This window comes from Bos javanicus, chromosome 28, assembly GCF_032452875.1.
Source record: "Bos javanicus breed banteng chromosome 28, ARS-OSU_banteng_1.0, whole genome shotgun sequence".
Classification (NCBI taxonomy): domain Eukaryota; kingdom Metazoa; phylum Chordata; class Mammalia; order Artiodactyla; family Bovidae; genus Bos; species Bos javanicus.
In genome coordinates this window covers 23,866,566-23,887,843 of record NC_083895.1, presented here as the reverse complement: position 1 = coordinate 23,887,843, position 21,278 = coordinate 23,866,566, and the positions used below count along the sequence as shown (strand labels likewise).

Genomic DNA, 21,278 nt, shown 5'->3' with positions numbered 1-21,278 from the left:
GAAATTGTAGAAAATTTCTCTAGGTGCAAAATCTACTATCTCTTAATTTTCATAGCCTTTCTTTTTAAAAATCCAATAATCTTTTCTTCACACTTTCCCTTGGGCAAGGTATTATTAAATCAACACCTACTGAAGGGAGAAAGGAAAGGCTTACTCCATAGTTCCGCAATGTTCCTAAGACTTTCTTCTGACATTCATACCAAAGCCTGTGTGTGTTAGTCGCTCAGTTGTGTCTGACTCTTTGTGACCCCGTGGACTGTAGCCTGCCAGGCTCAGTCCATGAAATGAATTAAAGTATTCATTTCATTATTCAGTTAGGGTATCTTTACTGAATACCTAGTATATGCTGTTTGGGGTGCTCAGAATGATAAGTAAGACAGAAAGCATCCCTATTCTCATGGGTGTTATATTCTAATCTGGCAAGACCAAATGTATCTCCTAACCTCAAAAAAAAAAGAAGAAAAATATAATTTCATATAATCATAGCAAGAGGGCTAGGAAAAGAGAGAAAAGAAAGTGAAAAGTGAAGTTGCTCAGTAGTGTTTGACTCTTTGCGACCCCGTGGACTGTATAGCCCACCAGGCTCCCCCATCCATGGGATTCTCCAGGCAAGAATACTGGAGTGGGTTGCCATTTCCTTCTCCAGGGGATCTTCCCAACCCGGCGATCGAACCCAGGTCTCCCACATTGCAGGCAGACGCTTTAACCTCTGAGACAGAAAAGGGTGATGCAATTAATAAATGAAGTAGGAAAAAGGGTTAACTTCACATGGCCTGACCAGGGGAACTCTATAGAGTTGAATATAGCCATCTGAACTCCTATAGTATAAAGATCCAGCAGTGTGAAAGCTGCAGGAGGAACGTATGTCAGGCAAGACAGCGGTACATACTTGGAGCCGAAGGTCTTGATGTGCCGTGAACTGATGATTGGGGCGTATTTGAAGAGTAGAAAAAAGTCCACGTGTTGTGAATCCATCATGCTTGCCAGGAGCAAAAAAGCCCTTTGTCTCTGACAACTCTGGCAACCCCATCCGATTGTATCATTCAGTTGAATAGTCAAAATGGCTTCTGGCCACTTACATATATCTGTCCAATTATGTGATATATTAACCCTCCAACTGAAAAGCAATGGAAGGCATACTTAAAAAGTAAAATGCCTGCATTTCTGGTGACAGGGAAAATCCCTGATAAACTATTGACGCTGCCATCTTGCAACTCATATTACAGTGACACTTAACTAAAGCCTAAACCAATCAAAAAATTAAATTTAATGTCAGGCCAATAGTTCTCATGAAGAATTGCATATCAGAATCATTTGTACAACTTTATAAAGCTATAGGTTAGTGGGCCTCTCCCTCAAAGATTGATTCCAGGAGTCTGTCATTAAAAAAAGTCTGTAGTACACAACATGTTGTTTACTTCATTTTCTGGAAATGTTTTGAAATGTTTGACAGTTAAATGTGATTGTTACATTTTTCTAAAATGTGACTCTTTAAATAATTTATAGGGCTTAGAAACTAGAAAAGACAAGGCTCAGAAAATGGATCAAAAACCTTGTCAGTAATGCCAAGAACAGAGTATTGATTTCTTGGATGGAGTGGGGGGCGGATACGTGCATATGTGTGTGTGTGCGTGTGTGCACTCATTTTAGCTTTCCATAATTTGAATTGTGTTATTGTTATATCTTTTCCTCATTTTAAAATGTATTTGAATTCTGTTCTCTCCACTTCTGTGTTATCAGCTCAGCTAAGATAATCTCACTGAGCATGCTGTTGCAGCTTCTTCTTTGAGAATACTGTCCACAGCATCGTTCCTTCTCTGAGTGTCAGACCACTGCTGACATTGCTCTGGCAGTTACTTGATTGTAGTAAGGCCTTGAGGGATAATCAGAGAAGTATGAATTGCCATCAAATCCTTTATATGATTTAGAATTCAGCCTCAAATCTTAGGAAAATACTGAGCATGAGTCCTAGTTCCTAGACTTTTTCTTTCTTTTTCTTACCTTCTTTCTCTTCCCTCCCACCTCTTCTCCCTCTTGCCCTTGCTTTCTTCCTTCCCTTATTTTTGTTGTTTTTAGGGACCACAAACTTATTTTCTTATATTTCAGGATTAAGCATTTATAGCCTTGAGCAAATGAATTTTAATGTATAATAATACTGCCAAACTAAGGATGCTGAAAGAATTTATATGTCTTTAGAATGCACTGAGCTCCTTGGTGCAGAGGAGGAGGAAGAATATGAATTTAGTCATTATGTACCTCAATAAATAAATACATATTTAAGCTTATATATATGTGTATATATACACACACGTATATATATTCACATACACTCACACCACCAATTAATTGTGTCCTTGAAGTTTAATGTACCACTACTGTTTATTGCACACTCAGTTTCCATATGAAAACCTCAGCCTATTTTCAAGTCTGACTATACTTGTTTCTGGACTCCTTTATATAAATAAAACGAGATCTTAAAGTACTACAATAATAGTTTATAATAATCATAAACAATATTGAACATTTAGTCTTTTCTAGAAATGGAATAATGTTCTAGTCCATCATGTTATTTTGTCTTCACAATAGCCCTAAGAATTAGGTAATATTTTTTCCACTTTAAGATGAGGAAACTTAGCTTATTTCAAGTCACTTTGGGTTGCCTAAGGAAGGGTTCACAATAAGCAAGAGTTAGAAAAATATAGAATAGTTATCCTGAATTCTGATAAGAGAAATAAATGAGTAATAGAGTTTATTATCACTTTTTCCACAATAAAATAGGGTATCTTCCTATGGGTCTGGTTTAAAGACAGTTCAGCTTGGAGAAGGAAAGTTATTTCTATCATCCCTGAGAATGTGAAGAATGTTATCTTTTTTAGGGCCAGTTTAAGAGAGTATCTTCCTCTTACACATGATTAAAATCGGATCAAACATGATCTTTACTTGAACTTTAGAAGAAAGCAGTGTATGTGTAATTATACTAAACCCTATCAGCACAATGGTGTTCTATATTCAATATCAGGAAAATGTAACTAGAGTTAGTGATAAGTATTGTGTCAATCCAGAGTAACAGATGTGAAATAAAATGGAGGTATCCAAAATGCCACAGAAGTTTTATCAAAAAATATAAAAGATTGTGATAGGATGAGGGATAAGTTAGTGAAGAAAGAAGAGAACAAATAGTAGACAGAAAGAAGCAACCTTTGTTGCACCCCAGCTATGTCTGTGGGCTAAGCACTTGTTTAAACATCTTAGTACAACTGAATCTCACAATAATCTTCAGGATTATGTCTCTTATCCAAAATTTTGTTCTGAAGAAACAAAATTGTAAAAGGAGACACATATTCCCCAACAAGCTAATTGGAGAGGCAGAATTCAAATTCAGGTCTGCATTGCTCAACACTTTATGGTCTTTCTCCTACTTGACACTGATCTAAGATAGTTGGTTTCCCTTCACACAGGATGGAAATTGACTGGAAACGTACACAAGTTACACACACACACACACATACACAAACCTTCCAGAAGTTTAAACTTCCAAAGTGACTAAATAAGTAAAAGCAAAACAAGCTGTTTCCAGGAGTGTACAGTATAGGGCCGCCAAACCTCTATCCTTCCTTTTTTAAATGTTTACTCTTTCTATTATTATTTGTCTTCAAAATGAAGTTCATATATATCCCCAAAATGATCAAGTACTCCTACTTCTTCCTTAGTTTCCATTTAAACTATAACACTGTGTATGTAACTGTTTATTTTTAAAATACCATCCAGCTGCTTGCCTTACAGAAAGCAAAATGCTACCAGCAGGTGTTTTGAACACTCCCCCACGGTTTTTTCTTTTTTTTTTTTTTCATGATAAGAAGTCAGTTGTGGTGGTTTTGCAAGAACACTATCAGTCCCCTGTTAAAGAAAAGTACACAAGTATGTGGGCGTAAATGGTATGCTTATCATTTCCTGCAGTATCACTAACAAAAATGATACTTGTGATTTCTGAGGAGCAGTGGCTCTTGATTTCTGTTAGATCACTTTACTTTTGATTTGCACAAAGTACTGGGATTGGTGATGAAGCTCTGTCTCATCACAGAACTTGGGTTATATAATAGAATATAACCCAAGTAATAAGCAAAGACATTTATAAGAAACATCACAGTAGGGACCCCAGACAGCTTGCAGTTGCAAAATAACAGGGTCAAGAAAGGGAATTTGATCAATTGAGTTTATTCAGATATTACAGGGGCTGGTGATAAATCAAGATAAAAAATTATAAAAAGCCTTTCTGAAGGATACTTGGGAAGAATACACAAAAATTAGCTAATAATGAAATATGTGATTGTATAGAAATTCCCTCATGGCGAACTCATGCTATTATTACTTAAGAAGAAAGATAAATTTCCTGTGATCATAGCTGCAGGTAGTCGTAGCAAAGAAGGACTGCATGTAGAGATCAACATGTATCTATATGTTATCTAACTACTCAGCACACTGGGGGCTTTGGTGAGGGGGAAGATATTAATATCTAATAAGCGTCAGTTGACATTAATGCAGAGTGATAGATGCTCAGTGCAAGTGTTGGAGAACAAAAAAAAGTGCTGGTTCAAGATGCATGAACTGAGAAAGAATCTGAGGCCATAAGCGTTTAGGAGATTGGTAGTTTTGCTCCACAGTGTGAGCTAAGCATTTCAAATTCCCATGCCTGGAGAGGCCCCAGTGGAACGAATGCTCTTCACAACCCTGAAGGTAAGTGAAGGGCCTGTGTGTAGAGCAAGGTTTGAGGGAAACCAGAGCTATTTTGAGGAGGTAGGTGCTGACCCTTTCCAGACTTCAACAGTTAGATGTATATATAGGAGACCTTCCATTTTCAGTTTTGGATGTTTGTCATGACACCTAAATGTTTATATTTTGGATTTCTCACCAGAGCTTTGTAGCAAAGGAATCATAGTTTAAAACTGAGACTGTGTAAACTATAATACTAAATTAATTCTCATTAAGTACTTTATATTTATAATAATGATTTTCTGTACAGTACTTATATTTGCATTAATGACTGGTATCATTACATTATTGCCACAGAGGGACTAAAGGAATGGTAACCTGGAACTAAGAAAAACAACAAAAAGCAGATTAAAAAATTAGTTTGAAATACAGTAAGATAGAAGCACAATAGAGATACAGTGAGGACACATGTTTGTTGTTGCTGTTGATATGTTTTGCTTTGCTTATATCCAACTAGGTTTTTGGCTATCACCGATAATGTTTCTTCATTCTTTTAAAACCATGTATGTGCTAGGTCGTGGTAAGATGGTAGTAAGCAGAGCAGACTGAGTCCTTACCTCAAAGAACAGATAGTTCAACAGTTTACTTCCCAATTCAACAACTGATGCTAAAATAAAGTATGATGAACACTATATAGTGAAAGTAGAAGGCATCAGGAAATGCTTGGAAGAGGAACTCAAGCCAATCTAGGGGATTTGTAAGCAAGACACCTCCCTGAATAAAAGATGTTTAAGCTGAAATTGAAAAAAAAAAAAAAAAAAGCAATGGAAATAGGTTAACTATGTAGACTAAACCCTAAAGTTCATGTTAAATTATTACATTCTAAATTTCAGATCAGATCAGATCAGTCGCTCAGTCATGTCCGACTCTGCGACCCTGTGAATCGCTGCACGCCAGGCCTTCCCCTGTCCATTACCAACTCCCAGAGTTCACTCAGACTCACGTCCATTGAGTCAGTGATGCCATCCAGCCATCTCATCCTCTGTCGTCCCCTTCTCCTCTTGCCCCCAATCCCTCCCAGCATCAGAGTCTTTTCCATTGAGTCAACTCTTCGCATGAGGTGGCCAAAGTACTGGAGTTTCAGCTTTAGCATCATTCCTTCCAAAGAAATCCCAGGGCTGATCTCCTTCAGAATGGACTGGTTGGATCTCCTTGCAGTCCAAGGGACTCTCAAGAGTCTTCTCCAACACCACAGTTCAAAAGCATCAATTCTTTGGCGCTCAGCCTTCTTCACAGTCCAACTCTCACATCCATACATGACCACAGGAAAAACCATAGCCTTAACTAGATGAACCTTTGTTGGCAAAGTAATGTCTCTGCTTTTGAATATGGTATCTAGTTTGGTCATAATTTTCCTTCCAAGGAGTAAGCGTCTTTTAATTTCATGGCTTTTCTCAATTTTTTGTTTTGATATCATATGGTTTTAATAATACTTACTCCATTTATTTGTCACATGTAAACACCTTGATTTGTGGTAGCCACATAGTGGTTAGCCAAATTGCTACTCAGAGAAAAACACCCTTCTGATCATTTTTGCTTTTTCTTTCAGAATTTATTGAGACATAATTAATATACTATAAACATCACCATTGAAAGTATTTTAAATATTCACAAGAGTGTATGATCATTACCACTTCTGACTGTAGAACGTTATTGCCATCCTGTTTCATACCAATGCCATCCCATGAAATGCCATGCCATTTTATACCCCAATGGGTATGAAACCACATACCCATTAGCAGTCATGGCTCCCAACCCCCTCTTCCACTCTCTGCTTCAGGAACCACTAATCAAATCTCTGTCTCTATACATGTGGCTATTCTTGAATTCCAAATAAATAGAACCATATAATATGTGGCATTTTGTGATTGACTTGTTTCACTTAGCATAATATTTTCAAAGTTTACCATGTTGCAGTATATATTAGTACTTCATTCCTTTTTATAATATTCAACTAATATTCCTTTGTAGGGATTTACCATGTTTTGTTTATTCATTCATCACTAGACATGTTTCTTGGTCATTATGATTGCTGTTGCTATGAATACTTGTTTACAGATTTTTGTGTAGATATATGTTTTTCATTTTTCTTGGGTATGTACTATTGAGTGAATCAGGTCCTACTTCCCACTGCTTGCAAAATCAATACTCAGATTCTTTTAACGTCTGAGCCACCAGGAAAGCCCTATAGAAAGAAAAGTCTCCTTTAATCAAATTGCTAGCAATCTAGGGAGATAGTTAACTTAACGTCCCCCAAACACCATGTCCAAAGATTCTGCTAGATTATAAAAACACTTAAAGGAAAGAAGGGAAGTAATCTAAATTAATCATTGAGATGGGGGTCAAGGTCATCACCATTGCCCTCTATGCAGGCTCAGTGAATTCTTGTGATATTCCTCTAGGTGCTATCTTATTCACACAGTTTGGTCATGAGATTACTGGATGGAAACTAGGGAAAAGATTTGGTCATACATATTCTTCAGTTCTACCTCTATAATCTATGGAAAGACCTGACAAGTTAGGCAAGATATCATTTGATTAAAAGATCTGAAGGTGTACTTGGCGGGGAGATGAATAGAGCATGGGAATCCCTGGCTTAAATTTTAGTTACAGTATGGCTGAAAGAGATGGGATACCAGATCACCTGAATTGCCTCTTGAGAAACCTATATGCAGGTCAGGAAGAACCAGTTAGAACTGGACATGGAAAAACAGACTGGTACCAAATAGGAAAAGGAGTACGTCAAGGCTGCATATTGTCACCCTGCTTGTTTAACTTATATGCAGAGTACATCATGAAAAACGCTGGGCTAGAAGAAGCACAAGTTGGAATCAAGATTGCCGGGAGAAATATCAATAACCTCAGATATGCAGATGACACCACCCTTATGGCAGAAAGTGAAGAGGAACTCAAAAGCCTCTTGATGAAAGTGAAAGAGGAGAGTGAAAAAGTTGGCTTAAAGCTCAACATTCAGAAAATGAAGATCATGGCATCTGGTTCTATCACTTCGTGGGAAATAGATGGGGAAACAGTGTCAGACTTTATTTTTCTGGGCTCCAAAATCACTGCAGATGGTGACTGCAGCCATGAAATTAAAAGACACTTACTCCTTGGAAGGAAAGTTATGACCAACCTAGACAGTGTATTCAAAAGCACAGACATTACTTTGCCAACAAAGGTGTGTCTAGTCAAGGTTATGGTTTTTCCTGTGGTCATGTATGGATGTGAGAGTTGGACTGCAAAGAAAGCTGAGCACCAAAAAATTGATGCTTTTGAACTGTGGTGTTGGAGAAGACTCTTGAGAGTCCCTTGGACTGCAAGGAGATCCAACTAGTCCATTCTGAAGGAGATCAGCCCTGGGATTTCTTTGGAAGGAATGATGCTGAAGCTGAAACTCCAGTACTTTGGCCACCTCATGCGAAGAGCTGACTCATTGGAAAAGACTCTGATGCTGGGAGGGATTGGGGGCAGGAGGAGAAGGGGACGACAGAGGATGAGATGGCTGGATGGCATCACTGACTCGATGGACGTGAGTCTGAGTGAACTCCGGGAGTTGGTGATGGACAGGGAGGCCTGGCGTGCTGTGATTCATGGGGTCGCAAAGAGTCGGACACGACTGAGCAACTGAACTGAACTGAACTGATGGCTTTGCTAAAGTGACAAGAAGAGGAGCTTCTCTTTCCATGGAATTCTCCAGGCAAGAATACTGCAGTGGATTCCCATTCCCTTCTCCAAGGGATCTTCCTGACCAAGGAATTGTGCCCGGGTCTCCAGGATTACAGGCAGATTCTTTACCATCTGAGCCATTAGTGAAGGCCTCCTGCTGAGGGCAGTTTCCTGCAAAGAACTGCTTACATAAGTACCAAGGAGAGGAGTTGCTGGGTCATAATGGTAACTCTGTGCTTGCTGAGGGACTGCCAGACTACCATTTTGCATTTCCAACAACAGTGTTTTGCTTTCTTTTTATAGACTCCAGAAGAACTAGAGGATGTTTCTGACCTGGAAGAGGATCATGAGGTTCGCAGTCACACCAGCGTTCAGACTGAAGGGAAAACTGACCGGGTAAGTCACTTCCCTGAGGGGAGAGCTGTGTGCTAGGCCCTTTCCTTATCACTCCAGGAAGTGTCTCCCAGGTGGGACCCCTGGATCTAGAACTGCTTCGGTAAAGCCCAGAGATAGGAGTCTCAGGATGCTGGGCAGCATTGTGAGGGGAATGATTTCTTCCGCCTTGAGAGCGCTCAGTGAAGCCATTTCTCATTAGGCAGTGACTCAACCCATGCCAATTGTGGTCGTTATAGTAGCCATGGGAATATCAAAGTGAAATGTATACCTGTTTGTTTAGAGTGAAAAAGAGAATCCATGAAGTTGTAAATATACTCTGAGGTTCTAGGGGAAATTAATCAAATTCTGAGGCAATATACCTCTATTTTCTCCCTTCTACAATTCTTCCTTCTGCCCACCTCAACACACACACACACACACACACACACACACGTTAATCAATTTTTGAAATACTCTGAGATGTTCTACTTTGCTTGGGAATTTGTGGAACCTTGATTTCCTAGCCACTGATAACTTGCAACTGCAGAAGGGACTACATAGCATGTAGGTCTAAAGCCAGTCAATATAGCATGGTGTCTGAGACTGCCTGGGAATGCATCTGAATCAGGCACTTCCTTGCTGGGTTCCTGGGGAACTCACTTAGCCTTTCTCTACCTCTGCCCTTCAATTTTGTAAAGTGAGGGTACTAATAGTATTCTCTACATAAGGATTGCTGTGGGAATCTACTAAATTAATGAAAAGCATTCTTAACCTAGTGCCTAGCTCATAGTAAGTTCTCAATCATTACTTACTGTTATTGAGAATTTACTAAGTAGCAACAGGGTCATTGTTATCACTATAGCAATTATCATCATTATCATTTTTACTATTATTAAATTAAGTGTCATAAAATTTGGAGATGTATGAAACAGATACATTTAAGAACATCCCATGTCGGGAATTCCCTGGATGTGCATTGGTTAGAACGCTGTTTCCATTGCGAAGACCATGAGTTTCATCCCTGGCCGGGGAACAAAGATCCCACAAGATAGATGTATCTGTTAAGATGTATGTACTTGAAGTTTATATGACTAGTGAAGGAAAATGGCTTAAATCTGTCCTCTACCTGTATCACCTGACCAGAGCTAAAATCATATTTAGATATGTTCTCTCCCAGGCATCTTACATCCCTAATAGCCCATATTTCTTATAATTACATCTCTATGCTTTGAATATATTCATAAATTCAGTCTTATGATTATTTGAGACTTTGTCTCTGCATTCAATATAGCATTTCCTGAACTTTGTGTCCACTGGACTGAGTATATCTTTTGACATATTTCCCAAGAATCATTAATTTGGAAAGATATCATAAGATTTCGAAGTCAGAATCTGTCAATAAGTATTTGAATACTTATGCCATGCTCATTCCTGGTCACTGAATAAGACAAATGTTTGATTCCTTTTTGTTTGCAGCTGTTACGAAAAGAACAAATGCCTGTTTGGTTCTTGGATTATGCAGACTCTGCTATATCAAACATGTACTAGAACCAATTTCAGACAGTGTTTAGTAATGGAGTGACAATTATTTATTATCATTTTACTTTATGCATTGCACTTCCAGTAGCTTTGGCTCAACATCATCTGTTACTGCTGTCATTGGTGGCAAATGCCACTGGGCATTGTAAGGTCTGTAACCAACAAACAATGATTTACATTCCACACTCAATAGAGTGCAAAATACTGAGAGACCAATAGGGCATGCCTTATGAGATGGCAAAGGAACAGCAGTGGAAATTAGTGGTTATCTTAATTATTAAACATGAGTAGTCACTGGACCAACACCTGGTTCTAACCAATGATCAGGCATCCCAGAGTGACACAGGAGAGTGGGTTTACTATAGGTTTATAGAGCATTCTTTAGAGTTCTTGTTTATTCAGTTCATGCCCTTAGCAAGGATGCAATAGACATCTTTTATTTTAAAAACTCAAATTGGAGAGAGATTAAAATAGACTCCTAAGATAATAAAATTCTTAAACTTGATAATAATATTTTTTGTAAGCCCTAAAAGAATCTTCTTAAATATTTTATTAAATATAAACTAAGGTACATTTTCTTTTTAAACAGAGCTGTGCCAGTTATCATTAACACTTTAGAGAATGTTTCCAAATTGTTGTTTTTGTTCAGTTGTTATGTCGTGTCCAATTCTTTGTGACACTGTGGACTTCAGCACACCAGGCTTCCCTGTCCTTCACTATCTCCTGGAGTTTGCACAAACTCATGCCAATTGAGTCAGTACTGCCATCCAACCATCTCATCCTCTGTCATCCCCTTCTCCTCCTGCCCTCTATCTTTCCCCATGAAAAGTTTCCAAGTTGGTGTTTTATCTAAGAGAAGCCCTGAAGCCCTGAAGGGTTTTTTCTTTTTTTTTTCCCCTTGATTTTACTAATCAGGGAACTCAGTTTAGTTCAGTCACTGAGTTGTGTCTGACTCTGTGACCCCATGAGCTGCAGCACGCCAGGCCTCCCTGTCCATAACCAACTCCTGGAGTCCACCCAAACCCATGACCATTGAGTCGATGATGCCATCCAACCATCTCATCCTCTGTCGTCCCCTTCCCCTCCTGCCTTCAATCTTTCCCAACATCAGGGTCTTTTCAAGTAAGTCAGCTCTTCGCATCAGGTGGCCAAAGTATTGGGGTTTCAGCTTCAACATCAGTCCTTCCAATGAACATCCAGGGCTGATCTCCTTCAGAATGGACTGGTTGGATCTCCTTGCAGTCCAAGGGACTCTCAAGCATCTTCTCCAACACCACAGTTCAAAAACATCAATTCTTCAGTGCTCAGCTTTCTTTATAGTCCAACTCTCACATCCAAACATGACCACTGGAAAAACCATAGCCTTGACTAGGCAGACCTTTGTTGTCAAAGTAATGTCTCTGCTTTTTAATATGCTGTCTAGGTTGGTCATAACTTTCCTTCCAAGGAGTAAGTATCTTTTAATTTCATGGCTGCAATCACCATCTGCTGTGATTTTGGAGCCCAGAAAAATAGTCAGCCATTGTTTCCACTGTTTCCCCATCTAATTAGACTCAAAGAATTTCCATAGTTTAAGCAAGTCCTATGGAAATGGAAGCAAGTTCCAGGTCGTCTGGCACTAGCCACACACATTCTAGTACAGCATGCTTGTGAATGTGGGTCAAATTTCAGCATCCCTTAAGATCTCATTGCCCAACTATTGCCACAGTCAGTGTTAAGGTGTTGATATTATAATTCCTCTAACAGAAGATGACTCATGGAACTTAACACCATAAGGCTTAGTATCAGATCTATTTAAGCCTTACACATTTTCAAATGTCCTAATACTACAGTTTTCCATCAATAACAAAATCAGATGGTTGGTTATTATTTGGAAACTACATAGTGATGCTTAGAACCTGAAAATCTCCCGAGTGAATTACTTTGTGTTGATGACATGGATTCTACTTAAGTAGAATCACACCATGGATGACCTTTTTGGGTGCAACTCTGAGGTCTCCAAGGATAGAATCCAGAAACAGAGGCAGTTATTCCTCCTTCAGCCTCTTATCCCTTGGCTTCTTTGATATTTCAATGAAGGGAGCATTCTAATTTCTAGAAAGTTTCCCTAGGTTATTGTCTGCAATATAGGCAGCAGTAACCATGGATACTCAGGAAATTGCAAGTGGCAGGAGGGTGGTAGCTAAAAATATATTCCTCAAGTCTACCTAAGGGACAACTGTGGGTTTAGAAAGACTCAGTAAAATGAGTTGAAAGAGTTTTGTGAATAGAATGGTTGAGCAAGTGGCTTGCATTTTTTGGCCCTGCTATAGACTGCAAGGAGATCCAACCAGTCCATTCTGAAGGAGGTCAGCCCTGGGATTTCTTTGGAAGGAATGATGCTAAAGCTGAAACTCCAGTACTTTGGCCACCTCATGCAAAGAGTTGACTCATTGGAAAAGACTCTGATGCTGGGAGGGATTGGGGGCAGGAGGAGAAGGGGATGACAGAGGATGAGATGGCTGGATGGCATCACTGACTCGATGGACGTGAGTCTGAGTGAACTCCGGGAGTTGGTGAGGGACAGGGAGGCCTGGTGTGCTGTGATTCATGGGGTCGCAAAGAGTCGGACATGACTGAGCGACTGATCTGATCTGATCTGATAGAAATATAATGTAGACATTAAATGTGTGGACTTTGGTTGGATACACACAAACTTTGGTTCAAAATGGAGTTCTACCAATTTGCATCCATGCGTCCCTGGGAAAGTTAGTTTATATTTCTAACTTTCAGTTTCCTCATCTGTAAAATTGTGATAATAATAATATCTATTATTACTAATAGATTAAGTGGAAGAAATGAGTAAAGGGAGTCAAAAATGCTCAGAATGAAGAAAATAGTAGTATCTATTTTATAGATCTTTTTGAAGATGAGATATATGAAAAATAAATTCATTTCTCATGCAAAGGAAATACTCAATAAATTTTGATTTTTACAACAGTGAATGTCAGTATGTGCATAGACTTGTGTGCGCTAATGTTACACTTCATTTCCTTTTGACTATTTCAAAGAGCTTTGTAAATACAGATCTCTCAGTCTTTCAATATAAGATTACTTTGGTCATCTGGTTTTGTGGGGATCAACATTTAGCAATCGATTACCAAAATTTTTTCTGAGTTTTTTCTTTTTTTTCCCCCTCCTCAGGAAGGGAACTTTTCAGAAAGTGCTTTAAGTGGTTAAAAGGGAGATGATATTAACGTGATTATTAATGATGCTAACACTTTTATGTACATTTTTATTCATGTAAATAATGTGGATCTGAAATAATGGTCAGAAAAAGCAACTTTTGATAGTAAGAACAAAACACTTTACCCCATAATTGCCAATTTCTTATTTCCTTCAATGATTGTGGAATGCCTGGCTCCTCATTGGGAGCTTTTCTTTTTTGTGGAATTGTGGTAGCTTGGTGATCTATTAGTTTCTGTCTTTCTCCAGAGTCCTCAGTTACCTTCACTAAAATATATAGGGCTTAATTTCCTAATTTTATGGTACATACTCATAAAAAAGAAAAAAAAAACAGTCATCCTGGTATTTTATAGGGTGTATGTTGGTGATTGTTTTGCAAGTAGTCATTTGAAATCACCTACTCTTTCTCTGCCTCTGTTCACAAAGGACAGATGTTCTAGTGTCTTCCCTCTGCCAAAACAGCTGGAAAGCCAGTAAGATCTAAAGACAAAAAAATGTGTCCTGCCTTACACAATTTAAACTGTGATTATTTGTTATAGATAAGGAGTGTGAAAGGGAACTTATTTAACATTGCTGACTAAGGCTAGGTTTTTATTGGAAGGTATTTGAAGTTGTGGTTTCTAATTGCTGAAATCCAACTGAATAAATATAGCATTAAAATAAACAATTAAAATTTTATAATTTCAACTATAGATATTTATTTCAATATGATAAAGTTATACTTTTTTAAAGATACATTATTCATCATATTTATAGATGATCCAAAATGAAAGAAATTGTAATTTTTTGTCAGTTTGATGACTCATATTTGTGCTATCTTTAATATTATACCCACTGAAGAATATATAGTTTGTAAACCTACCCTGCCTTAAAGAATACCATTGAGACCATTAAATTTATATATGCTTTATAAATAGAAGTAAATTAGGACAGAAATAAGAACAGTTGCCTAGGTTACTGGAACACCCTCAAAGCGTCAACAGCAGCAAATGAATCGGAGCATATCAAATCTTAAAATACTGGAGATGATTCTTGGTATTAAAAAGTGCCTCAAACTTCATGTTGGTGATAGGTAGAACATGCTCATTGTTGCTTTTTAACATGCAGTCTGCTGAATATCTTCCACCATGAGAAAGAAATATCACCATGAATGAGTGGTGTATTTTAAAAATTGGAAACATTTTAATAGTCCTATTATCAGAATACACTCTCCACAATTCAAATTTATACTGAATTACCATGCAGAATATGAAGAAGATATGACCTCATTACCTTGTTAATAGAGTTTGGTTTAGGTTGCTATGAAAAGTACAGGTTTGGTAAGCCTGAATGAAATGACATTACTCAGCAGCACTACACTATTGCACGTTATCATCATTTGTTTTTACAATTTCTATTCTGTATTTGGTGATGACTCTGCTTTCTTACCCTTCTGAGTGAGCATTCTCAGTGCTTCACTGTTTTTTCTTCCTCTGTCTATTCATATGCTTGAGGGTTCACTACAGTTCTGATGTAAGCTCTGGAGTCCTCAAGTTTTTTCCACTTTTCTTGGATATGCTCATTCAGTCCCAAGACTTCAGATGTCATATAGAGTGGCCAACTCCTGTCTCCTGAACTCCGGCTGCATATATTAGCAGGCCTGTAGGCTTCCTTGCCTCATGTAGCTCAGAGGTACCTGTGAAATTCAATGTTTCCAAGCCTGAATGCATCATTTTATCCACAAATCTAAACTGACTCCCATATTCTTACGATGCTGCTGTACATTCATGTACAAGTCTGAACCTGTGAATTATTATTTTTACTCCTTCTTACAGCTAATCATAAAATATGTTCTGATTTTATTATCTTTTCAATATTTTCTGAACTAATCAATTTTTTCACCACCTCCACTATACCACTTTCAAAGAAAATCTGCACTGGACAGGGTTATAAAGGACAGAGGAAGACTTTACTCAAGACTCTTACAATAGGAGAGAGAGAGACCTGAACTTAGGCTGAGTTCAAGCTTGCTGAAACAAGGAGGTGAATTTCAGAGATGAGGCGAGGGGAATTGGAGGCCATCTATGTGTGCTAACTGGCTTTACCCAAAAGAAAAGTGAACTTTCCCTATTTTCATGACAAGAGGTAATGCACTTTTATAATGTGCAGCAAGGTGCCCTCTAAAGTTAGGCTCCTCCCCTTCCACGGAGACTGGAAGTTAAGGCTCCCTCTTCCTTGATGATTACATTTCAGAGGGATGGCTCCTAGGTCCCTGAGAAAGACAGTCCTGGGTTGTAAAACTGGCAAGAAGCATGGAAAATACTTACATCTCAAAGAAATTATTTGAGATATTGTCAGTTTTATGAAGTGCATGGTCTAAGAAAGGGGAGGTCAGGGCCTGAGAGTCTGGAAGAAGGCTGTGTAAAGCCCAGTCAAGGTATGCTGTGTGTGCAGTGCTTAGTCACTCAATCATGTCCGACTCTGCGACCCCGTGGACTGTAGCCCACCAGGCTCCTCTGAAAGGTCCACAGGGACTTTTTAGGCATTCCAAGAATACTGGAATGGGTTTCCATGCCCTCCTGCAGGGGATCTTCCCAACCCAGAGATCTAACCTGTGTCTCCCGAATTGCAGGCAAATTCTTTACAGTCTGAGAGGCCGGTTAAGCTGAGGGGAGTGTTAAGGTTGTTTTGGTCAGCACCTTAATTCAGACACTGGCATCTCTTGCTTGATTACCTATAGCAGACTCTGAAATTGTCTCTTGTCTCTAGCTTTGTAAACTTTCATTCCCTCACTTGAACTCATATGTTTCTAAAGTGCAAATCTCTCATCCGTCACCATGCATTAAACCCCGTCACCATGCATGTAGGTCTCAGTGTCTCCCCATCCAACCCCTCAATGTCCTATGTACCTACAAGAGCTTCAGGATCTACTCCCTGCTCCTCTTTTGCCTCATATTTCACCACTTTCCCTCCACATGTGACCTTTTGTATGGAAATCATTCTTCCTAGAAGGCAGAGGCTCTCCGCATACAGTTCTCTTTGAGGAACACAGTTATTTCCCCCACTTCCACAGTTATGTCCTCCCTTTCATCAATAAATACCTGCTCATCATTAGGATTTCAAAATTGCTTAGACTTCTGAAACACAAGTCCAAGTATAATTTTCCCCAACATCCATCTGTAATATATAGAGAGTCCCACATCATGATATTCATTTTTGTCCATATAATTTCCTGTATGGTGGCTTTTTTTTCCCCTTCATTCATTAAATCTAACTAAACCTCATTAGTGCAAAGAGCACATTTTTGTCTCATTTAATGTTATATTTATAGAGCCTCGCACACTTCCTGGTACAAATCTAGATAAAGATTTAGATATAGATGATGGAGAAAGGTAAGTATTACCTTCTTTCTGTAAGACATCTTGCCTCAAAGGACACTAGGTCCTCAATATATTAAGCCTAGTTGATTACATAAATTTCTTTCCTGATCTTTCTGCCTTCCAACAGTCATACTTACTTAAGATTGATAAATCTTACTATAAATTGTTAGGTCACTACTCTGAAATATTCTGTGGCTCCCTGCTACCCAGTACCTGCTAGTATAAATATTAATTGCTCTGCTTCTTGCCAAAGTTCTTCACAATGCCTCCTTATTCATGGTCCTCTAGGAATACAAATCCAAAGACTCTCTTTATTTCCTGAAATGACTCCTGTGTTCCTGGTAGTTAGGAGTATCCTTAAGACTATGCTTTTTCCCCATGTCCAAATTGTCTACCTTTTGTCCTCTGTCAAATGCAAAAGTTCTTTAACATGAGCTCAATTCCTTTTATTTAAAAGAGGCTTTCTTTATTCTTAGACACTGTTGATTTAATGATGCAAAAACTTCTGTTGAGCAGCAGTCTAAAGGGCACTGTACTTATTCCTTTTTAATTTTTACATGCTAGGGCTACCAGGATCTATCTTTCTCTATCCACAGTGAGGTATTGTGCTTGGAAGTGTCAACTTTGTTTCACACAACTTCTTTGCCCAAATTGAAATTCAGTGTCATTCCTCTGACTTTACAAGTCATTGTAATTTAGGCAGAGAAATTTAGGCAGAGAAAATTAAAGTTCAAAGCATTGTTATTATTTTACCTAAAAAAATTGTATATTGGAGTTATTTCCATAAATAGTTCTTAAAATGTCAATGCAGGAAAGATAGTTGCCAAATATATTAATATATTCTCACTTATCAGACAATGGAACTATATTAAAATATACACATTTCACCTTACCTTGACTTTTGAGAAGTTCTCAATTAAAATTAATGCTTAGTAACTAATCTTTAATGCCTGGAATATTTGTCTCTTGTTTCTAATTGATGGTCTTATTCAACAGAGTGTGTTCTACTCATCAATGCCTTCAGGGCAGAGGAAAAAGCAAGTAGAAAAGCCTTCAGGAAGGAAAGCTCTTGGAAGCAAGTATTAAGGGAGTGAAGGGGGTCTAAGACTAAAAATGAGGCCTGATATTGCAGGGCGTGTAAGTCATTGTAAGACAGCTTTTATCTTGAACAAGGTGGGAAGCTGTTGGATAACTTTGAGTCAGAATGACATATGGCTTATTTTAAAGGAGTCATTCTGAATATTGTTTTGAACACTCTGAGTAGTGTTCAATAGAAAGCAGGAAATTAGAAAAGTACTGCTAGTTTCCAAGTAAGAAATGAGGCTAAGACTGATTTTAAAACTAGAGAGATTAAAAGTTGTCGATTGAGTATATATAGTGATGGGTGAATCAATGAATTCACCGAAAATTAGTTGCTGAGTATCAGAGACAGAGAAGGGAGTCAAGTACAACTCAAGGTTTTTGCCTTGAGAACTGGGAATGTGTACTTATCATTTATAGTGTTATGAGGGAGATGAAATTGATCATATTACAGATGGAAGATGAGAAATTAATTTTGGATATGTCTAGTCTAGTCAAGGATATGGTTTTTCCAGTGGTCATGTATGGATGTGAGAGTTGGACTGCAAAGAAACCTGAGTGCCGAAGAATTGATGCTTTTGAACTGTGGTGTTGGACAAGACTCTTGAGTCTCCATCCTAAAGGAGATCAGTCCTGGGTGTTTATTGGAAGGACTGATGTTGAAGCTGAAACTCCAATACTTTGGCCACCTGATGCAAAGGGCTGACTCATTGGAAAACACCCTGATGCTAGAAAAGATTGAAGGCAGGAGGAGAAGGGGATGACAGAGGATGAGATGGTTGGATGTCATCACTGACTCAATGGACATGGGTCTGGGTGGACTCTGGGAGTTGGTGATGGACAGGGAGGCCTGGCGTGCTGCGGAGCATGGGGTCGCAAAGAGTCGAACACGACTGAGCGACTGAATTGAACTGAAGGCGATGGCACCTCACTCCAGTACTCTTGCCTGGAAAATCCCATGGGTGGAGGAGCCTGGTAGGCTGCAGTCCATGGGGTCACTAAGAGTCAGACACAACTGAACGACTTCATTTTCACTTTTTCACTTTCATGCCTTGGAGAAGGAAATGGCAACCCACGCCAGTGTTCTTGCCTGGAGAATCCCTGGGGCAGGATATCCTGGTGGGCTGATGTCTGTGGGGTCACACAGAGTCGGATATGACTGAAGTGACTTAGTAGCAGCAGCAGCAGCAGCAGCAGAGTCTAGAAATTCTATAAGACAAACAACTGAGGATGTCAAATAGGCAGATTTGAAATTTACAAACTAGACTGGAATTCATTTCACATGCATAGCTTTATATTACAATTTTACAACCTTCTCAACTTACAGTGAAGTTTTATATATTACAGGGTGACCATTTTTTGCCTCAAAAAAAAAAAAATGATAGTGTTAGGTCTAGTTCCCTTCTGTGTTTAGACTTCATCTCTCGCAAATCTCTTTTCTGATACAGTTGCTTTTCTGAATATTACCTTTTTGGATGACTTCTACTGACCACCTTTGTTAAAACTGTAGCCCTATCCCACTCCCATATAAACCTCTTTTCCTCTCTGTTTCTCTCCATAATACTTCCTTTCACTGTCTGACATACTACATCTTTATTTGATTTGTTTGTCAACTATACAGTAAATTCAATGAAGGCAGTGATTTTAATCTTTTTTTCTCCCAGTGATATATCCCTCAAATGTAAGTATTGGACACATAATATATATACTATAAATATTTATTGAATGAATAAATGGATGAATTATATTGACCAAAAGTGTGTTTTGGGAAAAAATATATGCAGAAAATTGGAGAGGAGAGGCATCATTATGGATAAAACATTCATATCCAGTCAATAAATAGTTTGTCTACAAAATAAATACCATAATTCTTATTTTTCAAAATTAATGTTTTAATAGATAATTACCCAAGCAGTAGTTATTTGCAAAAATTTTCTGAGGTTGAAGTGTTTAAGTGATTCTTTGTCTTCTCTTCTGGAGTTGAGAGGTGTTTGTGATGGACATTTGATTACAAATTGTTGCCCTTTATCTCATTCTTTTCATTGTTGCATTGTTGTCATTGAAAAAGTCCTATTTCTTTTACTGTTGAAAATTTAACATACATAAATTAAATACTTCTGAATTTTTAGTCTCTGGTAAAATATGAAATATGTGCTTATAACTTCTTTCCCTATTAAAAGCAATGTGTTTAAATGTGTTTCCCCATTTAAAACAATGGTCAAGGTAGTAAAAGAGCTAAAAAGCAAATCTGACTTTTTAAAAATTACCTTTGCACATTAAAGAACCACAATCTAAATCTTGGGTTTTTATATGCATATTTTTAATCAGCAAGTGATTATTAACTTTTCTTTATTTTTTTAAAAGCATAAATATATGGCTTGGTTAAAATCCCACATAAATACAAATGGACATAGGACACAAATAATCCCCTGGTGTAGAGTCATCAGCTCTATAAAACTCGTACTTGTGAGAAACAAGGCTTTTTAAAATGTCATCCCCAGACACTTCTCCACCTTTCTGATTCTAATACAATTTAAAGAAAGAGAACACACTTTCTAGAGTCAGACACCCAAGTTTGAATCCTGGTTCCATCACTTATAACTGTTGATATTCAGCAAGTTACATAACTCACCTATGTCTGTTTGCTTATTTTTAAATGGACCTACTTACATCTGAGGGTTACTGTGAAGCATTTGAGTTAATATTAATACAAAGCAGTAAATGGTTAAGTGGCCAAATTTGTGACCATCATCATGATCAGTCATTACCAATACTGCTATCATCATCATCATCATTATCATTTGTTGAATGGGTTCACATTCATAACACCTTTGCTAATTCTGCAGGTTAACAATATTCACTTTACTGATTAGTCCTCTTCACCTTTTCCAGAACTACTTGTGGAGAAAACTATCTTGATCAGCTAAGCTAAATAAGGTCTCTCCTATATCCCTTTGCATGGTATCCTTTCATGGATTTGTTGTTAATTTATGGATAGGTAGCCATTGAATCAGGGTAGGTGACCTACCCTGGCCTAGTTTCAAGCTTTAGATGAAAATAAAATAAAGTCTATGTTGGTTCTTTGGGTGGAAAATTATTTAGGAAGAAATCAGGCTCTAAATGGATATTGGGTGCATTGATGTTAAGATAGGCACACAAAATATAATACCACAAAAAATCAATGCCAGACTGTTGCCAAGGAAGGTAAGAGTCATCTGCATCCAAGAAATGTTCACAAAGCACTTGCCTGTATGATTCATGGAC

General features: G+C 38.1%; 1 protein-coding gene across 5 annotated transcripts in view; it reads left to right on the top strand.

Annotated features, from left to right (window-relative positions):
- The window catches only part of CTNNA3 (catenin alpha 3), a 1,922,060-nt gene that overhangs the window by 1,708,841 nt on the left and 191,941 nt on the right, over nucleotides 1–21,278 (top strand). For all 5 annotated transcript variants that reach the window (XM_061405110.1, XM_061405112.1, XM_061405111.1 and 2 more), the window contains one exon: nucleotides 8,740–8,832. In XM_061405110.1, the coding sequence (XP_061261094.1) occupies nucleotides 8,740–8,832 (93 nt within the window). The remainder of the gene's footprint in view (nucleotides 1–8,739; nucleotides 8,833–21,278) is intronic.